At 43.0% G+C, this 24,151-nt stretch overlaps 1 protein-coding gene across 5 annotated transcripts in view; it reads right to left on the minus strand.

Annotated features, from left to right (window-relative positions):
• Window positions 1–786: 786 nt before the first annotated feature.
• LOC147378866 (uncharacterized) overlaps window positions 787–24,151 on the minus strand; it is a 36,050-nt gene continuing 12,685 nt past the window's right edge. For 2 of the 5 annotated variants that reach the window (XM_086399018.1, XM_086398712.1), the window contains 2 exons: window positions 7,382–7,494; window positions 787–1,152 (listed from right to left, as the gene is read on the minus strand). In XM_086399018.1, coding sequence (XP_086255144.1) covers window positions 7,451–7,494 — 44 coding nt within the window. In that variant the 3' untranslated portion in view covers window positions 787–1,152; window positions 7,382–7,450. Of the gene's footprint in view, window positions 1,153–7,381; window positions 7,495–13,350; window positions 13,918–15,931; window positions 16,105–24,151 lie in introns of those variants that run through there. The other 3 variants (XM_086398648.1, XM_086398870.1, XM_086398797.1) reach the window with 3 other exon arrangements.

The following is a 24,151-nucleotide window of genomic DNA, read 5'->3' on the forward strand; positions in this document are numbered from 1 at the left end:
GCAAAGTAATGTCTCTGCTTTTTAATACACAAACCTTTTTAAAGCTTTGTAATAGCTTTTTGTTTGTCTAGGTTTGCCTTAGCTTTTCTTCCAAGGAGCAAGTGTCTTTTAATTTCATGGCTGCAGTCACCATCTGCTGTGATTTTGGAGCCCCCCACCCGCCAAATAAAGCCTCTTACTGTTTCCATTGTTTCCCCATCTATTTGCCATGAAGTGATGGGACTGAATGCCATGATCTTAGTTTTCTGAATGTTGAGTTTTAAACCAACTTTTTTATTCTCCTCTTTCACTTTCATCAAGAGGCTCTTTATTTCTTTTTCACTTTCTGCCATAAGGGTGGTGTCATCTGTGTACCTGAGGTTATTGGTATTTCTCCTAGCAATCTTGATTCCAGCTTGTGTTGCATCTAGCCCAACATTTTGCATGATGTACTCACATAAGTTAAATAAGCCGGGTGACAATACGCAGCATTGACGTACTCCTTTCCCAATTTTGAACCAGTCTGTTGTTCCATGTCTGATTCTAACTGTTGCTTGTTAACCTGAATATAGGTTTCTCAGGAGGCAGGTAAGGTGGTCTGGTATTCCCATCTCTTTAAGAATGTTCCACAATTTGTTGTGATCCACACAGTCCAAGGCTTTAGTATAGTCAATGAAGCAGAAGTAGATGTTTTTCTAAATCCAATAAAAGTTTGCTAAAATTTTATTGGATTTAGAGCTCACATTTTATGTACAGCTTGGAGACTTTGATGCTTAATAGCTCCAATTTATTATTTCTCTAAGGTAGTAAAGTGTCATTAAACTTTATTTCACCAATGGAAACAGTTAATAGAAAACATAAGGATGTGAAGCAAAAATATGCTGTTCATCCAGCGTTATCAGAAGAAAAATCCATAAGTATTCATCAGAGAAACAAAAAGAATTTGAGAGCTGAAGAGCTTTCCAGAAATTAGCTCATCAGAGTTGGCCAATATTTAGCACAGATGCTTCCACTTCCCCAATCCGTACCCATGGCAGACATCGTCAATCAATCACTACATTCTTCTGCTGTGTCTGAATAGAGCTTTAGAGTTCTTCTCAATTCTCAGAAACAACTCTTGGTTTAGATAGTAGATTCTTCAGTTACAGGTAATGGAAACCAACTTGAGCCACCCTGGAGCCAAAAAGAGAGAAATTTCATACAAACATACAAAGATATCTCCCCAAACTCAACTGCAAGAATGCAGCTGGGCCTGAGCAACCAGGAACTTGAAAGTCCTTGATGTCTGGGTTTTTGCATGCTTCCCTCACTATTTTATGTCTGCAGTCAGGCTTTCTCTGCATTTCTAGCTGCTTGAGATCATGTGGTCACTCAGACTCAACGTAGTCATGTTTAGAGGCTATATCTGAATCTTAGCACCAAATTCCCATGAGAGAGGGTCCAAGGGACTGTACTTGGATCAGGTGGCCACTGCTGGCCCGGTCAGCCATCGTCTAAAAGAAGTGACGGCTTTCAAAGCATCTATGCCGTGCCCAGTCCAGTGGACCAGGGAGCAGTTCTCAGAGCCAGGATGGCTCACAACCTGAGCAGATAGCCTGGGACATTTTCCATCATCATTATCCATCAACACGCAGGGGCACAAGATGTGAAACATATTTTACCTTCAGGATCTAAAGCAGGGCAGACCAATAGAATTTTCAGTGATGATGGAAATGTTCTACATCTGCACTCTCCAATATCATGGCCACCCAACTCATGTAATAGGATAGAAAATTAAAAAGAGGAGTCCCAGCTTTTATTTCCAGTTGTGCTATTAACTAGCTATGTGGTCTGGGAGCTCGGTTTTCATACCTTTAAACTAGAAAGTCCCTTGGACTGCAAGGAGATCAAACGAGTCCATCCTAAAGGAAATCAGTTCTGAATATTCATTGGAAGGACTGATGCTGAAGCTGAAACTCCAATACTTTGGCCACCTGATGCAAAAAACTGACTCATTTGAAAAGACCCTGATGCTGGGAAAGATTGAAGGCAGGAGGAGAAGGGGCGACAGAGGATGAGATGGTTGGATGGCATCACTGACTTAATGGACATGAGTTTGAGCAAGCTCTGGGAGATAGTGAGGGACAGGGAGCCTGGCGTGCTGCAGTCCATTGCAAAGAGTCAGACACGACTGAGCTACTGAACTGAACTGAAACTGGAAAGGCCTAGATTTGCACTGTCTAGTGTGGTACACTTTTAATGTGTCTGGGGTACTCAATTTTTTTTAACGTTTTATTTGGTTGCACTGGGTCTTAGTTGTAACCTGTGGAATCTTTAGTTGTGGCATGTGGGATCTTCCAGTTCCAGCATGCAAACTCTTAATCGTGGCATACGAACTCTTGGTTGTGGCATGTGGGATCCAGTTTCTTGACTAGGGATCGAACCTGGGCCCCCTGCACTGGGAGCAGAGTCTTCACCACTGGACCACCAGGGAAGTCCCGAGGGGAACTGAATTTTAAATCTTATTTATTTTTAATTAACTTAAATTTAAATAATTGTATGTAGCACTATACTAGAGAGTGTAAATCTAGGCCTTTCCAGTTTAAAGATATGAAAACCGGGCTCCCAGACCACATAGCTAATTAGTAACACAACTGGAAATAAAAGCTGGGACTCTTCTTTTTAATTTTCTATCCTATTAGTTGGAATTGGGAAACCTAGATTAGTGGTCTTACCAGATAATTCAAATTTGTCATTTTAAATGTCTAGACCTAACCATTCTTTAATGTAAGGCTTCCTGAAATGTATTAAGCACTTTCCTGCCTTGGGAGAAAAAAAAAAAGCCATGTGGCCATAATTATAGACTTTTCTAATGACACAAAGCTGTAATTGTGAAGTGCGTGTGTCACTCTGGGTAATATAATGGGGCCCTGAGAACAGGGCCCAGTGAGGCTGCCAGGGCTGGCGTCTTCCCCACACGGCACATCTCTGCCACCGGAGTGAGTGGCAGCTTCTTCCCTCCTTGTCACATCCTGATGTGACAGCTTCTGACAGCATCCCACCTCCCTTCACCAACTCGGCAATGAACCAAGTGTAGGCACTTAATCCATCAGTGGGTTTAATTTCACCCACAATTCTCAACCATGAGGCCTGGGGGAACTTCACAACTGAGTCAGGTACACAGAGTTTTGTACAAAATTTTCCACAGACACACATTTTGTTTTTTTTCCCTTAAGAGTCTATGACAATGCAAGTCTCATAAAAGCTGATTGTGGGATAAATGGTATGATGTTTTATTTTACTTTAATTGTGCATCAGTAACATCAGTTGTCATGGCTAAGGTCCCAAGGCAGAATAAGACCTTGCACAAAATAGTTTGAGAAATGAGCCTGAAATTGGGTATGGATTATTTTAGATCCCTTTCCTGAGCTGTTTCTCCATTGTGTATGCTTAAGTCATGGGATAGGAACAGCTTTATGAGTCTTTTGAAGATGTTCAAAAAACCAAAGTAAATGTTAAGAACGCTAAAAGAAATAACAGTACATTCATCTCAGTATTCTGTACTTATACAAAGGCCAGATTTGCAGTCATTGTATCTATTCAAAACATACCTGAGTGTTTGGAAGCCAGAAAGGGCTCAAAACAAGGAAAATAATTGTCATAAGGCCTGTGCACTAGAGTTCCTGGCCAGCACCCAGGGGAAACGAGCCACTCTGATGGCCTTCAGCCTGGGTTCCATGCTCCATTCCTGGGCCCCAGCATGAGACCAGGTGAAAAGGGCGATTGTAGGGAAATCTGGGTTCTGCTTCCCAGACCCCCAAAAGCCAGTGAATGACTATGCACTCTGTTGATCTCCTCTCAGGAGAAGATAATCCCTTTGAGAAAAAGTCCCCTTACACAATTAAAAGTTCACGTTTCTTGGCATCAAATGAGGGTAGCTTTCAGTTGTCTGGAAAAATCAGTTGTCTGGTGTTCATAAAGGCACCAAAATTGTTCATAAAGGCACCACCAGCAGATAGGCATTCTGGATTTTTCCTTGGCCTTCTGGAACCGCTTGAGGTTTTGCTCATGAGAAGCACTCATTTTGCCTATGCACTGCTTTAGAAAATAACTTCACCAACATGTTCATCGTTCCATTATTATTTATAGGCAAGTTCTGATTATCCACCAGGCAGGTTCCTGGCACGGTTTTCAGCTCTCTGTTTGTCGTTCTCACCTCCCACTGACACACGCTTGCTGCAGCTTGTAGCAACTTAGAATTTCCCCTGAGTCACGGCTCAGCCGTCCCCCACTCTAAAGAGGGCTACAAACCAAAACAACCCTGATCTACCTTTCCCCAGCCTTCCCCAGGAGAGTGAGGAGGGCCCCAGAGAGACCTGGGGTAGGGGGGAGCTATGATTAGGGACTGTAGCCGCCAGGCAGCAGGCAGAGCCCCAAGCGCACACGTGCCGGCGGCCAGGAGGCTGGAGAGTAGGGCACTAACTTGGGCATTGTTTTGTTGTTTCAAGTATTCCATATTCCTGAGACATGGGACATGCCCTCCCTGCCTCAGATTCTAAAGATGTACAAATTGCTAAGTCCCATCATAAGTCCTTCCTTCCTGTCTGCACCATCAGCCCCCAGGGAATGCAGCACTGCAAGCGTTTCACAGTAAAGGACCTCTCGAGGATATCTGACTGCAAGTGCAAAGGATAAAATACTGGAAGCTGAGCTAAACTTAGAAAGGTTTTGGCTGAGGGGTGTCTTCTGGGTCCCCCAGCCTCCACGCCCTCGTGGACCCGTGGTTCTCACTGGCCGGGTTCCGATGCCTTGGTCTCAGCTCTGGAGATTTCTGATTTCAGCTGGTCTGAGGTTCGAATGTGAGCACTGGGATTTCCAAACATCGCCAAATGAGGCTCATGTGCAGCCTAGATGGAGAGTCGCTGGCTTAGAGCCTCCTCGCTTGGCTGACTGTGTTTGCGAGTGAGGCTTTTCAATGGCACAGCTGTGGCTCTGCTGATTTAGAATAAACGTTTGGCTAGGAAGGGGAGGAGTACACACACAGAGAGGACAATTCAGGAGCCACAGCGCATCTGTAGGTCAACACCTCATTCACTCATTCCCTCAACAAACATTTGCGGAAGGCTGCTGCGTGTGTACGCGCTCAGTCTTGTCAACTCTCTGTGACCCCGTAGACGGTAGCCCACCATGCTGCCCAGGCCGTGGAATTTTCCGGACCAGGCAAGAATGCTGGAGCAGGCTGCTACTAGGATGCAAAAATTCACGATGACTTCACTGACCTCAAGGCCAAGCCAGCTCTCTGGAAGAAGCATTTGGACACATTCTGCAGGCCCCCCAGGGCCCCCCATAGGAGCCGAGCTTCCTCTTCCTTGTTTGTGCCCAGTTAGTGACTCATAAGGCACCTATACTTGCACACGGTTTGACAGAACATACATTATCCTGCTGCCTAGAGTCTCTGGTTGCTATACAGAGTGCAGTTGCTTGAATTATGACAGTTATCTCTGCTAATAAAGTTCAGTTTTTTCACTGCAGAGTTATAAATACATATGCAGCTTGCACACCCAAGGAGGCCCGTGGGAGGAAACGCTGAGGCCCTTCTAGAACAGAAACCACTCCCTAGCACCTGCACATACATAATTTTCCTGATTCCTCTACCAAAAAGGTTCGTTTTCTGGGCTTACTGATGGCAAGGATTTACTGTAAAGAGCCCTGGTAAGAAAAGCAGCAGTCAGCATCCTTGACACGTGCATTTTTTCCCCTGGGGCCTTCAAAGGAACTCACAGCCATCCACGTTCCTTTTCTCAGGGGAAAACTGATCCCACAGTCTCTGAGGAAACTGGGATGGCATCAACTGGGATGTTAGAAAAACAGTCAAATGTTGATCAGGAAGAGGCGCACAGGAAGGGGCACGGCCAATCTTGTAAATTTGAGCTGCACAAATAAGTTCATTAAATCAAGGATGTGCTCAGGGTGCTGGCAAGGCATTTAAAGCAGCAGCAGACAAATAAATCTGGCCGGTGATCTGGAGAAGAAAAGCTAGTGGAGAAATTTTCTAAGAGGAGCTTTAACTTTTTACTGAATGCAGTAATACTATAAATTATCAATCAGCTGGCTATAATTTTACCATTTAGCACAGGATTTGAGCAGCTTGCAAGAGAGTGTACCGTGTGGGTAATAACAGGTAAGGTGGTGAATGTTACAGAGCACATTTCTTTAAAATATATAGCTAGCTATTTGGGTAATAAATATGCTTATTTGCAAAGAAAATTACGATTATGGTGTGAACAGCATGTAGCAGGCACGGCTGGTTGTCTCACCAACAGCTTTTCCTCCCGGTTTCCTTTTCAGTTGAGCACTGGTTCGGGAGGGGGGATGGGTGTTAGCCTCCCCCATGTGACACAGTGGAGAGTGACTTTTCCCTACTCCAGATCAAAGGGAAATCCTGCCTTCCTAAGCCAATCTCAAGGACCGTTCCCTCATGCTGGGGCTGGTGCAGGGACGGGTGTGCTGGATGGTCTGAGTTCCCTTCTAAGTCTTGGAAGCAAGCTTCCCTGGAGTCACTGTCTCTGTCTGTTCCAGAGGATTGCTCACAAGAGGAATTCGGGGCAAAAGGATGGTGTTATTCCTCTAGGGCTGGCTGGAGCTATGCATGTGAGCAGGTGAGAGACTGTCAGCAGCTTCCTGGTACAGACTTGAGGAATCACACACTCAGGTGGTGTTTCAGGCTAAGACTGGTCAGGCTCAAACTGCCTGATCGTCAAGGATAGTTCCTGAACTCTGCTTCCCAGCTCTCCCAGCAGTCATGTGTACCCCTAACTCTGTATTAAGTCTTTTATATCCAGAATGCATAGAATGGCATTAGTTGTCCACCTGAACCCTGACTGATACAGCGGCCACGTGGTCCAGTTTTGGCCAATAGGCTGGACGGCCTCTCCTTACTCCTGAGAAGGAGACACTGGAAGAGACATCCTCTCTCTGCCTCTGTGATGATGTGGCATTTGGATGTGATGCCTGGGACAGCTGTCCTGACTTGCCGCCAGCCTGAAACAGAGCCAACATGCAAGTAGAAGGCAGAAATGCCCAGCAAGAGGAGCTGGAGCCCTGAGAACTCGCAGCCACTGGCCTTGTAATTAACTGGTGCAGACTCATTCCTTAGGAAGCAAATGTAAAGATGGCTTGACGTGGACCGCCATATTTTCTGGGGATGAGACATTATACAGTGATTCACACTTGCTCTCCATCTTTTCCTTTTCATATTCCCACCCTTTTGGCAAGGAATATCCAGATCACCTGTGTCTCAGATGCATCACACACCTTTGAAATAGCTGTGTGAGTTATAGGTTTGCACTGGCAGATGTGTCTACAATATCACTGCATCTTTATCTTTTTTTCTAACCCCAATTAGACTTTAAAATATACTTACACTGCCAAAGCATTAGCACAGTTCTATGATTTTGAATTTCTTCTTGTTTTATCAACATACAGGCAGTCCTCACATTGCATGGTAGTTCAGGAGCATAAAAATGACCATGCAAGCTGAAACAGAGCAAAGTAATCTTAATAATAATAGGACAAATGACAATTGTTTCATTACAATTTTTGCCAAAATATTAAAACATTTTTACTTTTATTTGTAAATGTACAGGGATAGTTTAAAAACAGCAACACTGTAAATCAATGAGGTTAGAACACACCCTCACACCATTCACAAAAATAAACTCAAGATGGCTTAAAGACTTGAATATAAGACATGACAACATAAAACTTCTAGAAGAGAACATAGGCAAAACATTCTCTGACATAAATCATACCAATGTTTTCCTAGGTCAGTCTCCCAAGGCAATAGGGAAAAAAAAGCAAAAATAAATAAATGTGACCTTATTAAACTTAAAAGCTTTTGCATAGCAAAGGGAACCATAAACAAATAAAAGACAACTTATGGACTGGGAAAAAATATTGCAAATGATGCAACTGACAAGGGCTGAGCTTATAAAATGTACAAACAGCTTATACAACCAACTACAAAACAACAAACACCACCATCAAAAAATGGGCAGAATACCTAAATAGACATTTCTCCAAAGAAGACAGATGGCCAGTAGGCACATGAAAAGATGGTCAACATTGCTAATTGCTAATTATTAGAGAAATGCAAATCAAAGCTACTATGAGGTAGCACCTCACCCCAGTCAAGACATTAAAATGTCCACAAATAACAAGTGCTGAAGAGGGTGTGGATAAAAGGAAACCCTCTTATACTTTTGATGGGAATGGTGCAGCCATTATGCAAGACAGTATGGAGGGTCCTTAGAAAAACTAAAAATAGAGTTGCCATATGATCCAGCAATCCCCCATGGAGGGCAGTGGGGGAAGGGAGTGTGGACTGGGAGTGGGCCTATATCCAAACAAAACTACAATTCAAAAATACACATGCTAAAATAATAAAAAAATTAAGAATAGGATAAAATAAAAACTTTAAATTTAATTTTGAAAATTTAAAAATAAATAAGAAAAGACACATCACGTCTATGTTCACAGCAGCACTATTTACAACAGCCAAGACATTTCCTAAATGTCCATTTAGGTACAACACCTAAATGTCCATCAACAAATGAGTGGACGCAATAGAATATTACTCAGTCATAAAGAAGAATGAGATAATGCCATTTGCAGCAACATGGATGGACCTGGAGATGATCATACCAAGTGAAGTAAGTCAGAAAGAGAAAGACAAACACCGTATGATATCACTTATATGGATAATCTAAAATACAAAGCAAATGAATATATCTTACGAAACAGATATGACTCACAGACATAGAGGGGAAGAGGTGTGGGGGAGGGATGGATTGGGAGATTGGGATTACCAGATGCAACCCTATTGAGCTGGCCAAAACGTTCATTTTATGTAACATGGGAAAACTCGAATGAACATTTAGGCCAACCCAATATTTTATATAGAATGGACAAATAACAAGGTCCTACTGTATAATGCGAGGAACTATTGAATATACTGTAATAAACCATGATGGAAAAGAACATAAGAAAGAGTATATATAAAACTGAATCTATACAATGGATTAAAGACAGTCTCTTTAACAAGTGGTGCTGGGAAATCTGGTCAACCACTTGTAAAAGAATGAAACTAGACCACTTTCTAACACCATACACAAAAATAAACTCAAAATGGATTAAAGATCTAAACGTAAGACCAGAAACTATAAAACTCCTAGAGGAGAACATAGGCAAAACACTCTCTGACATACATCACAGCAGGATCCTCTATGACCCACCTCCCAGAATATTGGAAATAAAATCAAAAATAAACAAATGGGACCTAATTAACCTTAAAAGCTTCTGCACATCAAAGGAAACTATTAGCAAGGTGAAAAGACAGCCTTCAGAATGGGAGAAAATAATAGCAAATGAAGCAACCGACAAACAACTAATCTCAAAAATATACAAGCAACTCCTACAGCTCAACTCCAGAAAAATAAATGACCCAATCAAAAAATGAGCCAAAGAACTAAATAGACATTTCTCCAAAGAAGACATACAGATGGCTAACAAACACATGGAAAGATGCTCAACATCACTCATTATCAGAGAAATGCAAATCAAAACCACTATGAGGTACCATTTCACACCAGTCAGAATGGCTGTGATCCAAAAGTCTACAAATAATAAATGCTGGAGAGGGTGTGGAGAAAAGGGAACCCTCTTACACTGTTGGTGGGAATGCAAACTAGTACAGCCACTATGGAGAACAGTGTGGAGATTCCTTAAAAAACTGGAAATAGAACTGCCTTATGATCCAGCAATCCCACTGCTGGGCATACACACCGAGGAAACCAGAAGGGAAAGAGACACGTGTACCCCAATGTTCATTGCAGCACTGTTTATAATAGCCAGGACATGGAAGCAACCTAGATGTCCATCAGCAGATGAATGGATAAGAAAGCTTTGGTACATATACACAATGGAGTATTACTCAGCCATGAAAAAGAATACATTTGAATCAGTTCTAATGAGGTGGATGAAACTGGAGCCTATTATACAGAGTGAAGTAAGCCAGAAGGAAAAACATCAATACAGTATACTAATGCATATATATGGAATTTAGAAAGATAGTAACAATAACCCGGTGTACGAGACAGCAAAAGAGACACTGATGTATAGAACAGTCTTATGGACTCTGTGGGAGAGGGAGAGGGTGGGAAGATTTGGGAGAATGGCATTGAAACATGTAAAATATCATGTAAGAAACAAGTTGCCAGTCCAGGTTCGATGCACAATACTGGATGCTTGGGGCTGGTGCACTGGGACAACCCAGAGGGATGGTATGGGGAGGGAGGAGGGAGGAGGGTTCAGGATGGGGAACACATGTATACCTGTGGCGGATTCATTTTGATATTTGGCAAAACTAATTATGTAAAGTTTAAAAATAAAATAAAATTTAAAAAAAACTGAATCACTTTGCTGTACAGCAGAAATTAACACAACATTGTAAATCAATTATACTTCAATACAATAATTTTTTTAAATGGCAAAACTAACATTTATTTAAAAGATTGTTATTAAAAACAGAAACACTGATAAAATGTTTTATCTCTTTGTAAAAACTGTATTAAGTAGTTTGAATAGTGCCCCCCTTCAGGGAATCTTTTCTATGCTTTAGCAAATGTCACACCCTTTCTAACTTTAGATCAGCTTTCAATATGTTTTCCTTTGCACTTTCAGTTGAATATCCTTGAGAGTTCCTTTAATGTGAAATTTTTACAGTGTACTTCTTCTGGGACACCACCTTTTGGCCACACCCTTTATTTATACTTATAAATTTGCCTTCTAGCTGTGGACACTTTCTTTCTTTCTTTTTATTGGGTGCACCACATGGAATGTGGGATTTTAGTTCCCCATCCAGGGATAGAATCCATGCCCCCTGCAATGGAAGTTCCAAGTCTTAACCACTAGACTGCCAGAGAAGTCCAGCGTACACTTTCCTGAATAGCAGCAATGTCAACATTCTGAATATAGAAATATGTTAGGTATATTTCAGATATATTAGATACTACATTAGATAATATCAGAATAATCCTAATACAGTAACAACTGTTACTATCTTTGCCGTAAATTTCATTCCAAAACTCCCTGGTGGGTTCTAGACCAGACACAGTAGGACTTCCCTGGTGGTCAGTGGTTAAGACTGAGCTTCCAACACAGGGGGCGTGGGTTTGATCCCTGGTCGGGGAACTAGGATCCCAAATGCTGCGGTCCAAAAAGTAAAAGCAGTGACTTCATGGAGCCCAGCATTGAAGAGGACTGTGAGGCTACTGTTTAGGTTTGACAGAAAAGAGTGCTTCAATTGATGGGCAAGGTCTGTCAAAGTGCAGGGAAAAGAGAGTACCCATGCTCTGCACAGGCCATTCCTGGGCTAGAGCCGGCTTTTAGTTGCCAGCACATCAAAAGATATGTGATCTCTCAAGGGTGGACTTGTGCCAACCAACCAAATTTATAAGACATTGATTTATTGACTTTAACTAGAAATATAAGTGTGCCCCAGTTATGAAGTGGGACTCTGTGTGGCATAAAGAAGAGATTCAGTCTTTGGAGTCAGCTTGACCTAACTTTGTACCATGGCTGCATCTCTCACCAGCTGCATGGCTCCTCAGACCACTCAGTTGATAAGGACATTGACACTGTGTTTGAGACTGGAAGGAAAAACATGTCCTGATTAATGACCCATGTCTGAAGCAGTCAAGGGGAGGAGTAGGGGTGGCTATTTTGCTATATATTGAGGTATGTCCTAGTTTTTACAAAGTGATGCATTCTCTTCCAATGGGAAGTCTATTTTCTAGAATTTAAAAACTGCTTTTGAGTATGGATATAAAAGATGTTTGCTGCAGGATTTTTATGTCTGGTATCATCAAGCTATCTTCATGATACCAGTACAAATGACACGCGAATAAGAAATGATCACTTGTGGTTCACCCACTCTCCTGCCCAGAGCTGGAGAAAAAAAGTCAAATTTTGTATCCTGCCCATCCTCCATTTCATATATACCTTACATACCACCTGTGCTAAGAGGAATATTATACAAGCCACAAAGGGGAGCTACACAGACTATTTAACATTTTCTAGTAGTCATGTGAAAAAAGTAAAATGTTTCTACATGTTTTCACAAAAATTTTATCATACAATTTTATTACTCATTATCCTTTGTCCTACATACTCTCCCTCTCCGAGAATAATCTTCTTATCTGGCATTTGGCCTCAGGACTGCTATCTCAGAGGAGGAGACTGGCAGTCTGGTCCTCTCGAGTCTCTGACCTCCCTGGTGTGCAGGTGCTCCTGGGTGGCTGACAGCAGCTGCCCAGCCTGGAACTTGGGGCTCTCTCTGTGGAACACTGGGGACTCCACAAGCCCTCCTTGGGCAGGCTCTCAGCCACGCTAAATTATTTTTCTATCTTGGATTCACTCAAAATTTCCCCTATAATCATGTATTTTTAAAAACTTGGACAAAAGGACAGGTTTCTTTCTTAACTTCTTCAAGCTGCCTTTATGGAAGTGAATCTATGGTTCTCAGATTCAGCAGGTCTGGGATGGGGTTCAAAGTTTGCATGACTCAAAGTTCCCAAGGGATGGCAATGCTGCTGGTCCAGGGACCACACTTTGAGGATGACTCATACATACTGGGTTAACCAAAAAGTTCATTTGGATCCTGAACAGATCTTTTGGCCAACGTTATTTGTTTAATTGGAGGAAGGAGATGAGGACACTTTGGTATTTGAAAGTAAAAGAATTTTGTAAAGTGGAAAGCTTCAGGTTACATCTTGCCTCCAAAAGAAGCTAATTCCAATTCTTCTCCAGTGAAGCGAAGTGAAAGTCGCTCAGTTGTGTCCATCTTTTCGACCCCATTGACTATACAGTCCATGGAATTCTTCAGGACAGAATACTGGAGTGGGTAGCCTTTCCCTTCTCCAGGGGATCTTCCCAACCCAGGGATGGAACCCAGGTCTCCTTCATTGCAGGCGGATTCTTTACCAGTTGAGCCACAAGGGAAGCCCATTCTCCAGAACCATGCCCCAGACACTGCCTCTTCTGAAACTTCTCCCCCACCCCTACTAGAGCACCCAGGCTCTCCCTCTGCTTGCACAGGCCTCCGCCACAGCCCTCTTCTGTCCCACGGTGCAGTAAGCATCCGGCACACATGCTGACAGCCTTCTGGGTGGCAGCACCCTGTCCCCAACACCAGAACCTCTCACACAGTCCCTCGACCAAGGAGTGCTGAATGACTGAGTGAATGAAAGACATGTGTTTGGAAGAGAAGAAGGGGACTATTTACATGTTATTTAAACCTTCTCCTAAGTGTAAGGAATAACATGACACAGGAAATTCTTTTTTAATTAAATTAAAATTGTTTACTGTAGCTGATTTAAAATGTCATGCTGGTTTCAGGTGTACCGCAGTTATTCATACATGTGAATATGTGCATACATTTTTTTCAGATTCTTTTCCCTTATACGCTATTACAAAACATTGTCTCATTTTCCCATTGTCTCATAAACTTTGGGTTTAATTATTCAAATCAGAATACAAATAGGTTCATAAATTATAATTGGTCCATATGTTCTTAAGTCCCTCTTTTTAATCACCAGGTTCCCATTCTATCACCCTTTAAAAAAAATCTTTAATTATTGAAGAAACTGGGTCGGCTGTTTCATAATGCTTCCCACAGTCTGGAGTTTGCAGATTATATTCCTGTGGTATCATTTACCCTATCTCCTCTCTCCCCTTATAGGCAGTAATTTCTTTTGAAAATGTTATATTTTATCCTTCCATTAAAAAAATAATTATCCGTCGCTGACGCGTTGTAGACGTTGGGGAGGGAGGCAGCGGCAGCGCGGATCAGGATGAACAGCGCCGGCAGCTTCGGCTTGGGCTTAGGCTTCGGCCTCACTCCTACGGCGGTGATTCAAAAAAAAAAAAAAAAAAAAATTAAACAGTAGCACAACATACCACACACGTTTCTGCACAGTGTTTCAGAGGTGGTCAGTGTCCTTTTTTACAGTTGCCTAGACGGAGAAGCCTGGTGGGCTGCAGTCCATGGGGTCACTAGGAGTCGGACACGACTGAGTGACTTCCCTTTCACTTTTCACTTTCATGCATTGGAGAAGGAAATGGCAACCCACTCCAGTGTTCTTGCCTGGAGAATCCCAGGGACGGTGGAGCCTGGTGGGCTGCCGTCTATGGGGTCGCACAGAATCGGACACGACTGAAGCGACTTAGCAGCAGTAGCAGCAGTGGTACTCAATCACATGGATGCTACATAGCTTATGCATCCAGTCCCCTACTGATAGATATTTGAGGTGTTTGAAGTTTGATGCTATTGTAAATAGTGCTGAAATTAATAGCCAATATATCTCTCTGTATTTTTGCCAGGATACCTTTGGAACTGATTCCTAGAACGGACACAGCTGAGACAAGAGACAATTGCATCTGTAGTTTTGCTAGAAATTGAAGGCGCTCTGCTTTTAAATACAGTGTGTTTCTAGAAGTTGTGCCATAAAATGGATCCTGGAACAGATTCTAGTTTAGCTATCTGTTGCTAAATAACAAATAACTCCCCAAAGCAGTGGCCTAAAACAGCCCCATTTATTCTCTCTCATGATTGTGCGATTTGAGCGGGGTTCCTTTGTCTGCTGCATTTGGCTGGCTGGCACACCTTGTCTGGGCTGGAGAATCCAAGACGGCTTGATTCATGTTTCACACCTCAGCTGCAGAGGCTGGGATGGCTGGACGCTGGCTGAGCTTCTCTCTCTCCCTGTGGTTTCACATCATTTAGAATTACAAGCTTCTTAAACCTGGTGGTCTAGATCCCAAGGCATTAAAACTGAAAGTTGCAAGGGCTCTTAAGTCCCAGGCCCAAAGTCATAGGACGTTATTTTAACTTCTATTGAGCGTGTCTCAAGGCCACCAGATTCAAGGGGATGGGGAACAAACTCTGTCTGTTGTTGGGATGGGCAACATATGCACAGACATGAAAAAAAGCTGTTTTTTTAATGAACTGATTTGGCTGTGTGGACCTTAGTTGTAGCACGCAGGAACTTCCTTGTGTCATGCAGGACCTTTCATTGTGGCGCACAGACTCTCTAGTTGTAGCTCGTAGGCTTCGTTGCTCCGTAGCACGTGGGATCTTAGTTCCCTGACCAGGGATTGAACCTGCTTCCTTTGCATTGCAAAGCAGTTTCTTAACCACTGGACTACGAGGGAAGTCCCAGCCATCTTTGCAGACAATTTACCACAGGTCGTAACAGGGTTATATGCCCTATACAGATCACAGACACATGCCCTGTTCTGACCTACTTCAGCATCAGCTGACTCTGTGGAAAGGGTCCATTTAGGGTGCTGAAAAGCGAAATACCGTTTTATATTGCAGTTCAGTGTGTATAGTGGTAAAATGCCAGCGGGCCCCAGGTGGATAAGACATCTGTCAGGCAAAAGGGAGAAAGCCCTCCTTTGAGGCAGGGCACTTGATCTAGGCCTAGACCCTAACCCTATCAACAGCTATGGTATTCATTCATTCTACCAGTGCTTAATGAAGAACACAGTTCCAGGCTCCAGGAGCACAGTGCTGGGGTCCAGCGGTTAGGACTCTGTGCACCCAATGCAGGGGCTTTTGTCCTTCGACTCCTCTCTTTCTAACACCCCACATGCCATCAGTCAGCTTGCCCTGTTATCCTGCCTTCAGAACAGGTCTCAAATTCAACTTCTCCATATCCCTCCCCCGCACCAGGCCTCCATAACCCCTCAGCTTTTAACAGAGCTCCCGCTTCCCCTCACGCGGCCCTGGGTCTATTCCCTACACGACTGCCAGAGTAAACTTCTAAGATGAAAAGTCAAGTCACAGAATGTCCCTCCTCAAAACCCTCCAATGGCTTACCACAGTAGAGAAATAAGAAGTCAAACGTTCACCCTCTGATCTGACTTACAAGGCCCGGATTATTCTAGGCCCTGACTCAGGCTTCAGCCTCACCTTCTGTTACACTCTCCTGTCCTTGAGACATTCCAGCCACAGTAGCCTTCTTTATATGTCTTGAACATGCTGCCTCCTTGGAACATTGCTCTTTCCACTCCATCTCTGCGTGACTGAAAATTCATTTTTGAGGTCTCACTTTCCAGACAACCCCAGCTAAAGGAGCCCATGGTTAAAATTTACAAACTACGGCAAGAGGCTTTTATTCATCATGGTACCCTTTGGCTTTAGTTATCAGAACCTAGTAAGGCATAAACATATGCTTACAGGCTTCACAGTATTGATCATTCCCTGAAAAATACCTTATCCATTTTCCTATTATGTCCCTCTCCCCCATTCAGTATACACTGGCAAAGGGAGAAAGGCCAGGGCTCTTAGCTATTTTGCTCTCTACACTACTTCTCGCCCTTACAATGGAGCCTAGCATACAACTGGATCTCAATGAACATCTGTTAACTGTATGAGTGAATGTGCTGGCATGCATTAAAAAATACAGGAGTCACATTGAAGTTACAAAGGAAGAATCTGTTCCAGAAGAAAAGCTGTTCTATCCCCTCACCTCAATTATATCCTTCTAAACCTTGACCTCCAATCCCACCTCAACGTTATCCTGATGTCAAGGGTTATGGTACCCGTTCATTATGTTTTCCATCAGGGAAATGCATGTCAGCCTAATCACCCTAAAGTGACATACAGTTCCTACAGGGCGACATACCTCTTTGCTTCCTATAAAAACGTATCCTTTCAGGGTTGTGTGAAATGTAGATGTTCTGGTGATGGGTTCTAATGGTATTTTCTTTGGTCTTTGAGATAAGCAATCATGACCTAGCCAGAACCAAATAGACATAATGGAAAGAAAAACACAGCTCTGCGTAAGTGGAGGCAAACAAGTGTGGATGAGGGTACCTTCTCTGCACCGTGTGTGTGTGTGTGTGTGTGTGTGTGTGTGTGTGTGTGCGGCGCGCGCGCACACTTAATCAGTCAGTCATATCTGACTCTTTGTAACCCCATGGACTGTAGCCCACCAGGCTTCCCTGTCCATTGGATTTTCCAGGCAAGAATACCGGAGTGGGTTGCCATTGCGTCCTCCAAGGGATCTTCCTAACCCAGGAACTGAATCTAAATCTTCTGTGTCTCCTGCACTGCAGGTGGATTCTTTACTCGCTGAACCATCCAGGAATCCCCCTCTACACTCCAAATGGACTAACAAACAATGAACCTGATTTAGCCTGCTGCCAGGCAAATTCTTCATGCTTCTATTTCCTCTTCCTGTAACATCTAAACAATTATGCTTATTCCTCTAACTTCCTTTGGATAGATGTATTACTTTATATCACAGAATGTTAGACCCTGAGGTCGCCTGGGAATAATTTAATCCATATCCAAATGTAGAAACCAAGGCCAGGTGAGATCAAGTGATTGGCCCCAGCTCACAGCTAATTGGGCTTCCCTGGTGGCTCAGACGATAAAGAATCTGCCTGCAATGCAGGAGACTTGGGTTCGATCTCCGGATCAGGAAGATCCCCTGGAGAAGGGAATGGCTACCCACTCCAGTATTCTTGTCTGGAGAACTGTACGGACAGAGGAGCCTGCCGGGCTACAGTTCATGAGGTCACAAAGTCGAACATGACTGAGTGACAAACACTTTCGCTTTCACAGCTCATTATTGGCAGGGCTGGAACTAGAGCTCCAATCTCCAGAACCTCGAGTCACTGTTCTTTCTGACTCTACATATTGCAATGCTTGCCCTGTTGTTTAGCTTCTTACAGGTATATGCATTATCTTTGTGTTAGTTCATACAGTTCTTGAGAACAGTGATAATAATTAGTCTCTCCCACAATGTTAGTCGTATATAAAGAAATACTTATTAAATGAATGAGTAGTCTGCCACCAGTCCAGAGCAGCTGCCACCCTCCCTGTCACAATCCTTAGTAACTTCCCGGTTACCCCTCCCCCATCATTCCCTGAACAGTTTAGCACCTGCCTTTCTCTCCACCTGATTCCAGCTTTGTTTGGTGACTCCAACAAGCTCATAAATGACCCATCCGACACTCTGGCCACTCAGTTTCCTGAACACCTCTCCTCCAGTGATCTTTTCCTCCACCCTCAGCTACCCATCCCATGTTTGCATAGCTCTAAACGTCGACTTTAAGCACTTCACTACTTGACCGCCACCTCCTGTCTCCTAGTTCACATACTGCAATACCTGCACTCCGACCACCGTCCACCCACATCAGCAGCTCTGGTCCTTTAGCCCCATTCATTTTTCACTGTCCTTCCTCTCCCCACTCTCTTCTTCATCCAGCCTTCACTCCCTGGGCCACCACTGTCTTCTCCTGTCTGGGTGCATCTACTTTTTGTCTGTCGAGCTTGCCCAGAAAAACTACAATCCTGGTTAAAGCCAGTCCTCTGCCTACTTTGTCCTTGCACCCAAGAAGTGGGACAAACCTGGTTAAAACTGTCATAACTGTGACTTTATTTAAACTTGTGATCATCAACTGCAGGAGGGCCCTGGGCAGGGCCCAGTACCTCTGCTTCCTTTGTCTACCCTCTCAGTCTTCCAGATGCCCTATGCCCAGTGCTCCCTCTTATTTGAAACTCTCATCTATTGAGACACTGCGAAGAAAACAAAAAACTAAAAAGAGAGGTAATAGCATCTTGTCCACTTATCTCATCTTCTCTACTCTCCCAACCTCCACACTGTGAGATGGATGATGTATCTGTGCTCTTAATTATGGATACATTTTCTGTTTAGCCGATTCTCCATGTGTCTCACATTGCTTTTGTTTCAGGCCATCTTATTAAGGATGTTTTGTAGAGTGGACAGCTTTGGGGATAGGAACAGTATCTTCCTTTGGAACCAACATCAGGGAAGCTTACTGAGCACTGTAATGAAGGTAACGTCCCTCTCTGGAGCAAAGGACAGGCATGTTTGTGCATGCATGCTCAGTCACTTCAGTCATGACCTACTCTTTCAGACCTTATGGACTGTAGCCTGTCAGGGTCCTCTGTCCATGGGATCCTCCAGGAAGAAATACTGGAGTGAGTTGCCATGGCCTCCTCCAGGGGATCTTCTTGATCCAGGGATAGAACCTGGGTCTCCTGCATTGCAGGCAGATTCTTTACTGCTGACCCATCAAGAAAGCTCACAGGCATGTTTATTGTCCCAAATAAAAGATTCAGGTTCACTGAGTTCATATGCCTTACTTGCAGTGCATATGCATGCAATTTTTGTCCTGTATTCTATTAATATAGTATATTACATTAATTGATTTTCAGATGTTAAACTAACTGCATTCCTGAAATAAGTCCAACAGACTCATGGTGTGTGTGTGTGTAAAGTATATTTCAATGTTAATGTTGAACTCTTTTTGATATTATCAAAATAATTTGATATTTTCAGATGTTAAATTGTTTGGTAATTTGATATTTCCAGATGTTAAACTAACCTTGATTCCTGAAATAAACCCAACTTGGCCAGGGTGTATATATCCCCTTCATGGACCACTGGCCACAGGGTATATATCCCCTTCATGGACCACTGCCTTGTCGTGGTGAAGGGGCTTATGAATGAAGCTATGAGCCATGCTCTGCAGGGCCACCCAAGACGGATGGGTCATAGCAGAGAGTTCTGACAAAACGTGATCCACTGGAGGAGGGAATGGCAAACCACCCCAGTGTACTCACATGAGAACACAGTGAACTGTATGAGAGGTCAAAAAGACAAGACACTGAAAGACGAGTCCCCCAGGTCTGAAGGTGTCCAGTATGCTACTCGGGAAGAGCAGAGGAGAGTTCATGTAAGAATAAACACTGACATCATAGGAATCAGCACACGAAAATGGACGGGGACGGGTGAATTTAATAAAGAGGACCATTACATCTACTACTGCAGGCAAAAATCTCTTAGAAGAAACAGAGTAGCCCTCGTGACCAACAGTCTGAAATACAGGACTTGGGTACAACCTCAAAAAGTACAGAATGATCTTGGTTCATTTCCAAGGCAAGCCATTCAACATTACAATAATCCGAGTCTAGGACACTGCCACCGATGCTGAAGAAACTGAACTCGATCAATTCTAGGAAGACCTAGAAGACCTCCTAGAACTAACACCAAAATTGATGTTCTACTCATCATCTGGGATTGGAATGCAAAAGTAGGAAATCAAGATATCTCTGGAGTAACAGGCAAGTCTGGCCTTGGATAACAAAATGAAGCAGGGCAAAGGATAACTGAATTCTGCCAAGAGAATGCACTAGTCATAGCAAATACTATTTTTCAACAACACAAGAGACAATTTTACACATGGACATCACCAAATGGTCAATACCAAAGTCAAATCGATTACATTCTTTGTAGCTGAAGATGGAGAATTTGTATACACTCAGCAAAGACAAGACCTGGAGTTGACTGTGGCCCAGATCATCAGCTTCTTATAGCAAAATGCAGGCTTAAACTAGCCAGGTATGACTTCAGTCAAATCCTGTATGAATTCACAGTAGAGGTAATGAATAGATTCAAGGGACTAGATCTAGATAACAGTGTGCCTGAAGAACTATGGACAGATGCCTGTAATACTGTACAGGAGGTGGTGAACAAAACCATACCAAAGAAAAAGAAAAGCAAGAAGGCAAAGTGGCTATCCGAGGAGGTTTTACGAACAGCGGAAGAGCAAAGAGAAGCGAAAAGCAAGGGAGAGAGGGAGTCCAATTAAAGGCAGGGTTCAAAGAACAGCTAGAAGAAACAAGAAGGCCTTCTTCAATGAACAGTGTTTAATATTAGAAGAAAACAACAAAGGGGGGAAGACCGGAGATCTCTTCAGGAAAATTGGAAACGTCAAGGGAGCATTCTACCCAAAGATGGGCACAATAAAGGATAAATACGGTAGAGACCTAGTATATGCTGAAGAGATCAAGAAGAGATGGAAAGAATACAAGGAAGAACTGGATAAAAAAGATTGTAATGAACTGGATTACTCCAATGGTGTGGTTAGTCACCCAGAGCCAAATATTCTGGAGTGCGAAGTCACGTGGGCCTTAGAAAGCACTGTTGTTAATAAAGCTAGTGGATACGATGAAATCCCAGCAGGACTATTCAAATCCCTAAAGGATGATGCCATCAAGGTTTTGCATTCATTATGTCAGCAAATCTGGAAGACCCAGCAGTGGCCACAGGACTGGAAAAGGTCAATCCTCATCCCAATTCCCAAGAAGGGTAGTACCAAAGAATGTGCTAACCATCAGACAGTTGCACTCATCTCCCATGCTAGTAAGGTCATGCTTAAAATCTTGCATGCTAGGCTTCAGCATTATGCAAATCAAGAACTTGTCCAAGTTGGGTTCAGAAAAGTAAGAGGAACTAGACAGCAAATTGCCAGCATTCGCTAGATGATAGAGAAAGTTAAGGGAATCTCAGAAAGACATCTACTTCTGTTTCATTGACTACGCTAAAGCCTTTGAGTGAGATCATGACAAACTGTGGAAAGCTCTTAGAGAGATGGGAATACCAGAGCATCTTACCTATCTCCTGAGAAACCTGTATATGGGTCTAGAAGCAACAGTTAGAACCCTGTATGGAACAACTGATCGGTTCGAGATCAAGAAAGGGGTATGGCAGGGCTGTCTGCTGTCACCCTATTTGTTTAATCTAAATGCTGAGCACATCATGAGGAATGCCAGACAGGATGAGTTACAAGCTGGAATCAAGATAGGTAGGAGAAACATCAATAACCTCAGATATGTAGATGATACCACTCTAATGGCAAAAAGCAAAAAGGATCTGAAGAGGCTATTGATGAGGGTTGAGGAGGAGAGTGAAAGAGCCAGCTTAAGACTAAATATTAAAAAACGAAGGTCATGGCATCCAGCCCCATTACTACATGGCAAATAGAAGGGGGAAAGGTGGAAGCAGTGACAGATTTACTCTCCTTGGGCTCCAAAATCACTGCGAACGGTGACTGCAGCCATGACACCAGAAGATGATTGCTTCTTGGCAGGAAAGCAATGACAAACCTAGACAGTGTGTTGAAAAGCAGAGACATTACTCTGCTGACAAAGGTCTGTATAGTCAAGGCAATGGTCTTCCCAGTGGTCATGTATGGTTGTGAGAGCTGGACAGTAAAGAAGGTAGAACACCAAAGAATTGATGCCTTCGAACTGTAGTGCTGGAGAAGATTCCTAAAAGTCCCTTGGACAGCAAGGAGATCAAACCAGTCAATCTTAAGGGAGATCAACCCTGAATATTCACTGGAAGGACTGATGCTGAAGCAGAAGCTCAGTATTTTGGTCATCTGATGCAAACAGATGACTCATTGGAAAAGTCCCTGATGCTGGGAAATACCTGCTTCTGTTACGTGCATAGTGTTTCTATCCTTTATTGTGTCCATCTTTGCCTGAAATATTTCCTTGTATCTCTAATTTTCTTGAAGAGATCTCTAGTCTTTCCCATTATATTGTTTTTCTCTATTTCTTTGCACTGATGACTGAGGAAGGCTTTCTTATCTCTCTTTGAAGATATTCTTTGGAACTCTGCATTCAAGTAGGTATATCTTTCCTTTCCTCCTTTGCCTTTTGCTTCTCTTTTTTTCTCAGCTATTTGTAAGGCCTCCTCAGACAACCACTTTGCTTTTTTGCATTTATTTTTCTTGGGAATGGTCTTGATCACTGCCTCTTGTATAATATCGTGAACTGCTGTCCGTAGTTCATCAGGCACTCTGTCTATCAGATCTAATCCCTTGAATCTGTTTGTCTCTTCCACTGAATAATTATAAGGGATTTGATTAGGTCATACCTGAAAGGCCTTGTGGTTTTCCCTACTTTGTTAAACTTAAGTCTGAATTTGGCAATAAGAAGTTCATGATCTGAGCCACAGTCATCTCTTGGTCTTGTTTTTGCTGACTGTATAGAGCTTCTCCATCTTTGGCTGCAAAGAATATAATCAATCTGATTTCGGTATTGACCATCCGATGATGTCCATGTGTAGAGTCATCTCTTGTGTTGTTGGAAGAGGGTGTTTGCTATGACCAGTGTGTTCTCTTGGCAAAACTCTGTTGGCTTGTGCCCTGTTTCATTTTGTACTCCAAGGCCAAATTTGCCTGTTGCTCCTGGTATTTCTTAACTTCCTACTTTTGCATTCCAGTCCCCTACGATGAAAAGGACATCTTTTTTGAGTGTTAGTTCTAGAAGGTCTTGTAGGTCTTCATAGAACTGTTGAACTTCAGCTTCTTCAGCACTACTGGTTGGGGTGTAGACTTGGATTGCTGTAATATTGAATGGTTTGCCTTGGAAACAAACAGATCATTCTGTCATTTTTGAGATTGCACCCAAGTACTACATTTCGGACTCTTTTGTTGACTATGAGGGCTACTCTGTTTCTTCTAAGGAATTCTTGCCCACGCTAGTAGATATAATGGTCATCTGAATTAAATTCACCCATTCCTGTCCATTTTTGTTCACTGATTCCTAAAACATCAATGTTCACTCTTGCCATCTCCTGTTTGACCACATTCAATTTGCCTTGATTCATGGACCTAACATTCTGGGTTCATATGCAGTATTGTTCTTTACAGGATCAGACTTTACTTCCATCACCAGTCACATCCACAACTGGGCAATGTTTCTGCTTTGGCTTAGCCTCTTCTTTCCTTCTGGAGCTTTCTCCGCTCTTCTGTGGTAGCATATTGGGCATCTACTGGCCTAAGGAGTTTATCTTTCAGTGTTGTATCTTTTTGCCTTTTCATATTGTTTGTGGGGTTCTCAACACAAGAATACTGAAGTGGTTTGCCATTCCCTTCTCCAGTGGGCCACATTTTGTCAGAACTCTCCACCATGACCTGTCCGTCTTGGGCGGTTCATGGTCCACAGGGTTGCTAAAAGTTGGACACAACTGGGTGAATGAACAACATATATATATATACCGTGCTTAGTTGCTCAGTCATGTCTGACTGTTTGGGACCCTTTGGACTGTAGCCCACCAGGCTTCCCTGTCCATGGGATTTTCTAGGCAAGAATACTGGAGTGGGTTGCCATTTCCTCCTCCAGGCGATCTTCCTGACTCAGGGATCGAACCTGCATCTCCTGTGTCTCCTGAATTTCAGGTGGATTCTTTACCCACTGAGCCATCAGGGAAACTATATATAAAATTATATATTATATATACTT

The sequence above is a fragment of the Bos grunniens genome, chromosome 1, assembly GCF_055505025.1.
Source record: "Bos grunniens cultivar Pamir isolate PY7600 chromosome 1, Bosgru_T2T1.0, whole genome shotgun sequence".
In the NCBI taxonomy this organism is placed as follows: domain Eukaryota; kingdom Metazoa; phylum Chordata; class Mammalia; order Artiodactyla; family Bovidae; genus Bos; species Bos grunniens.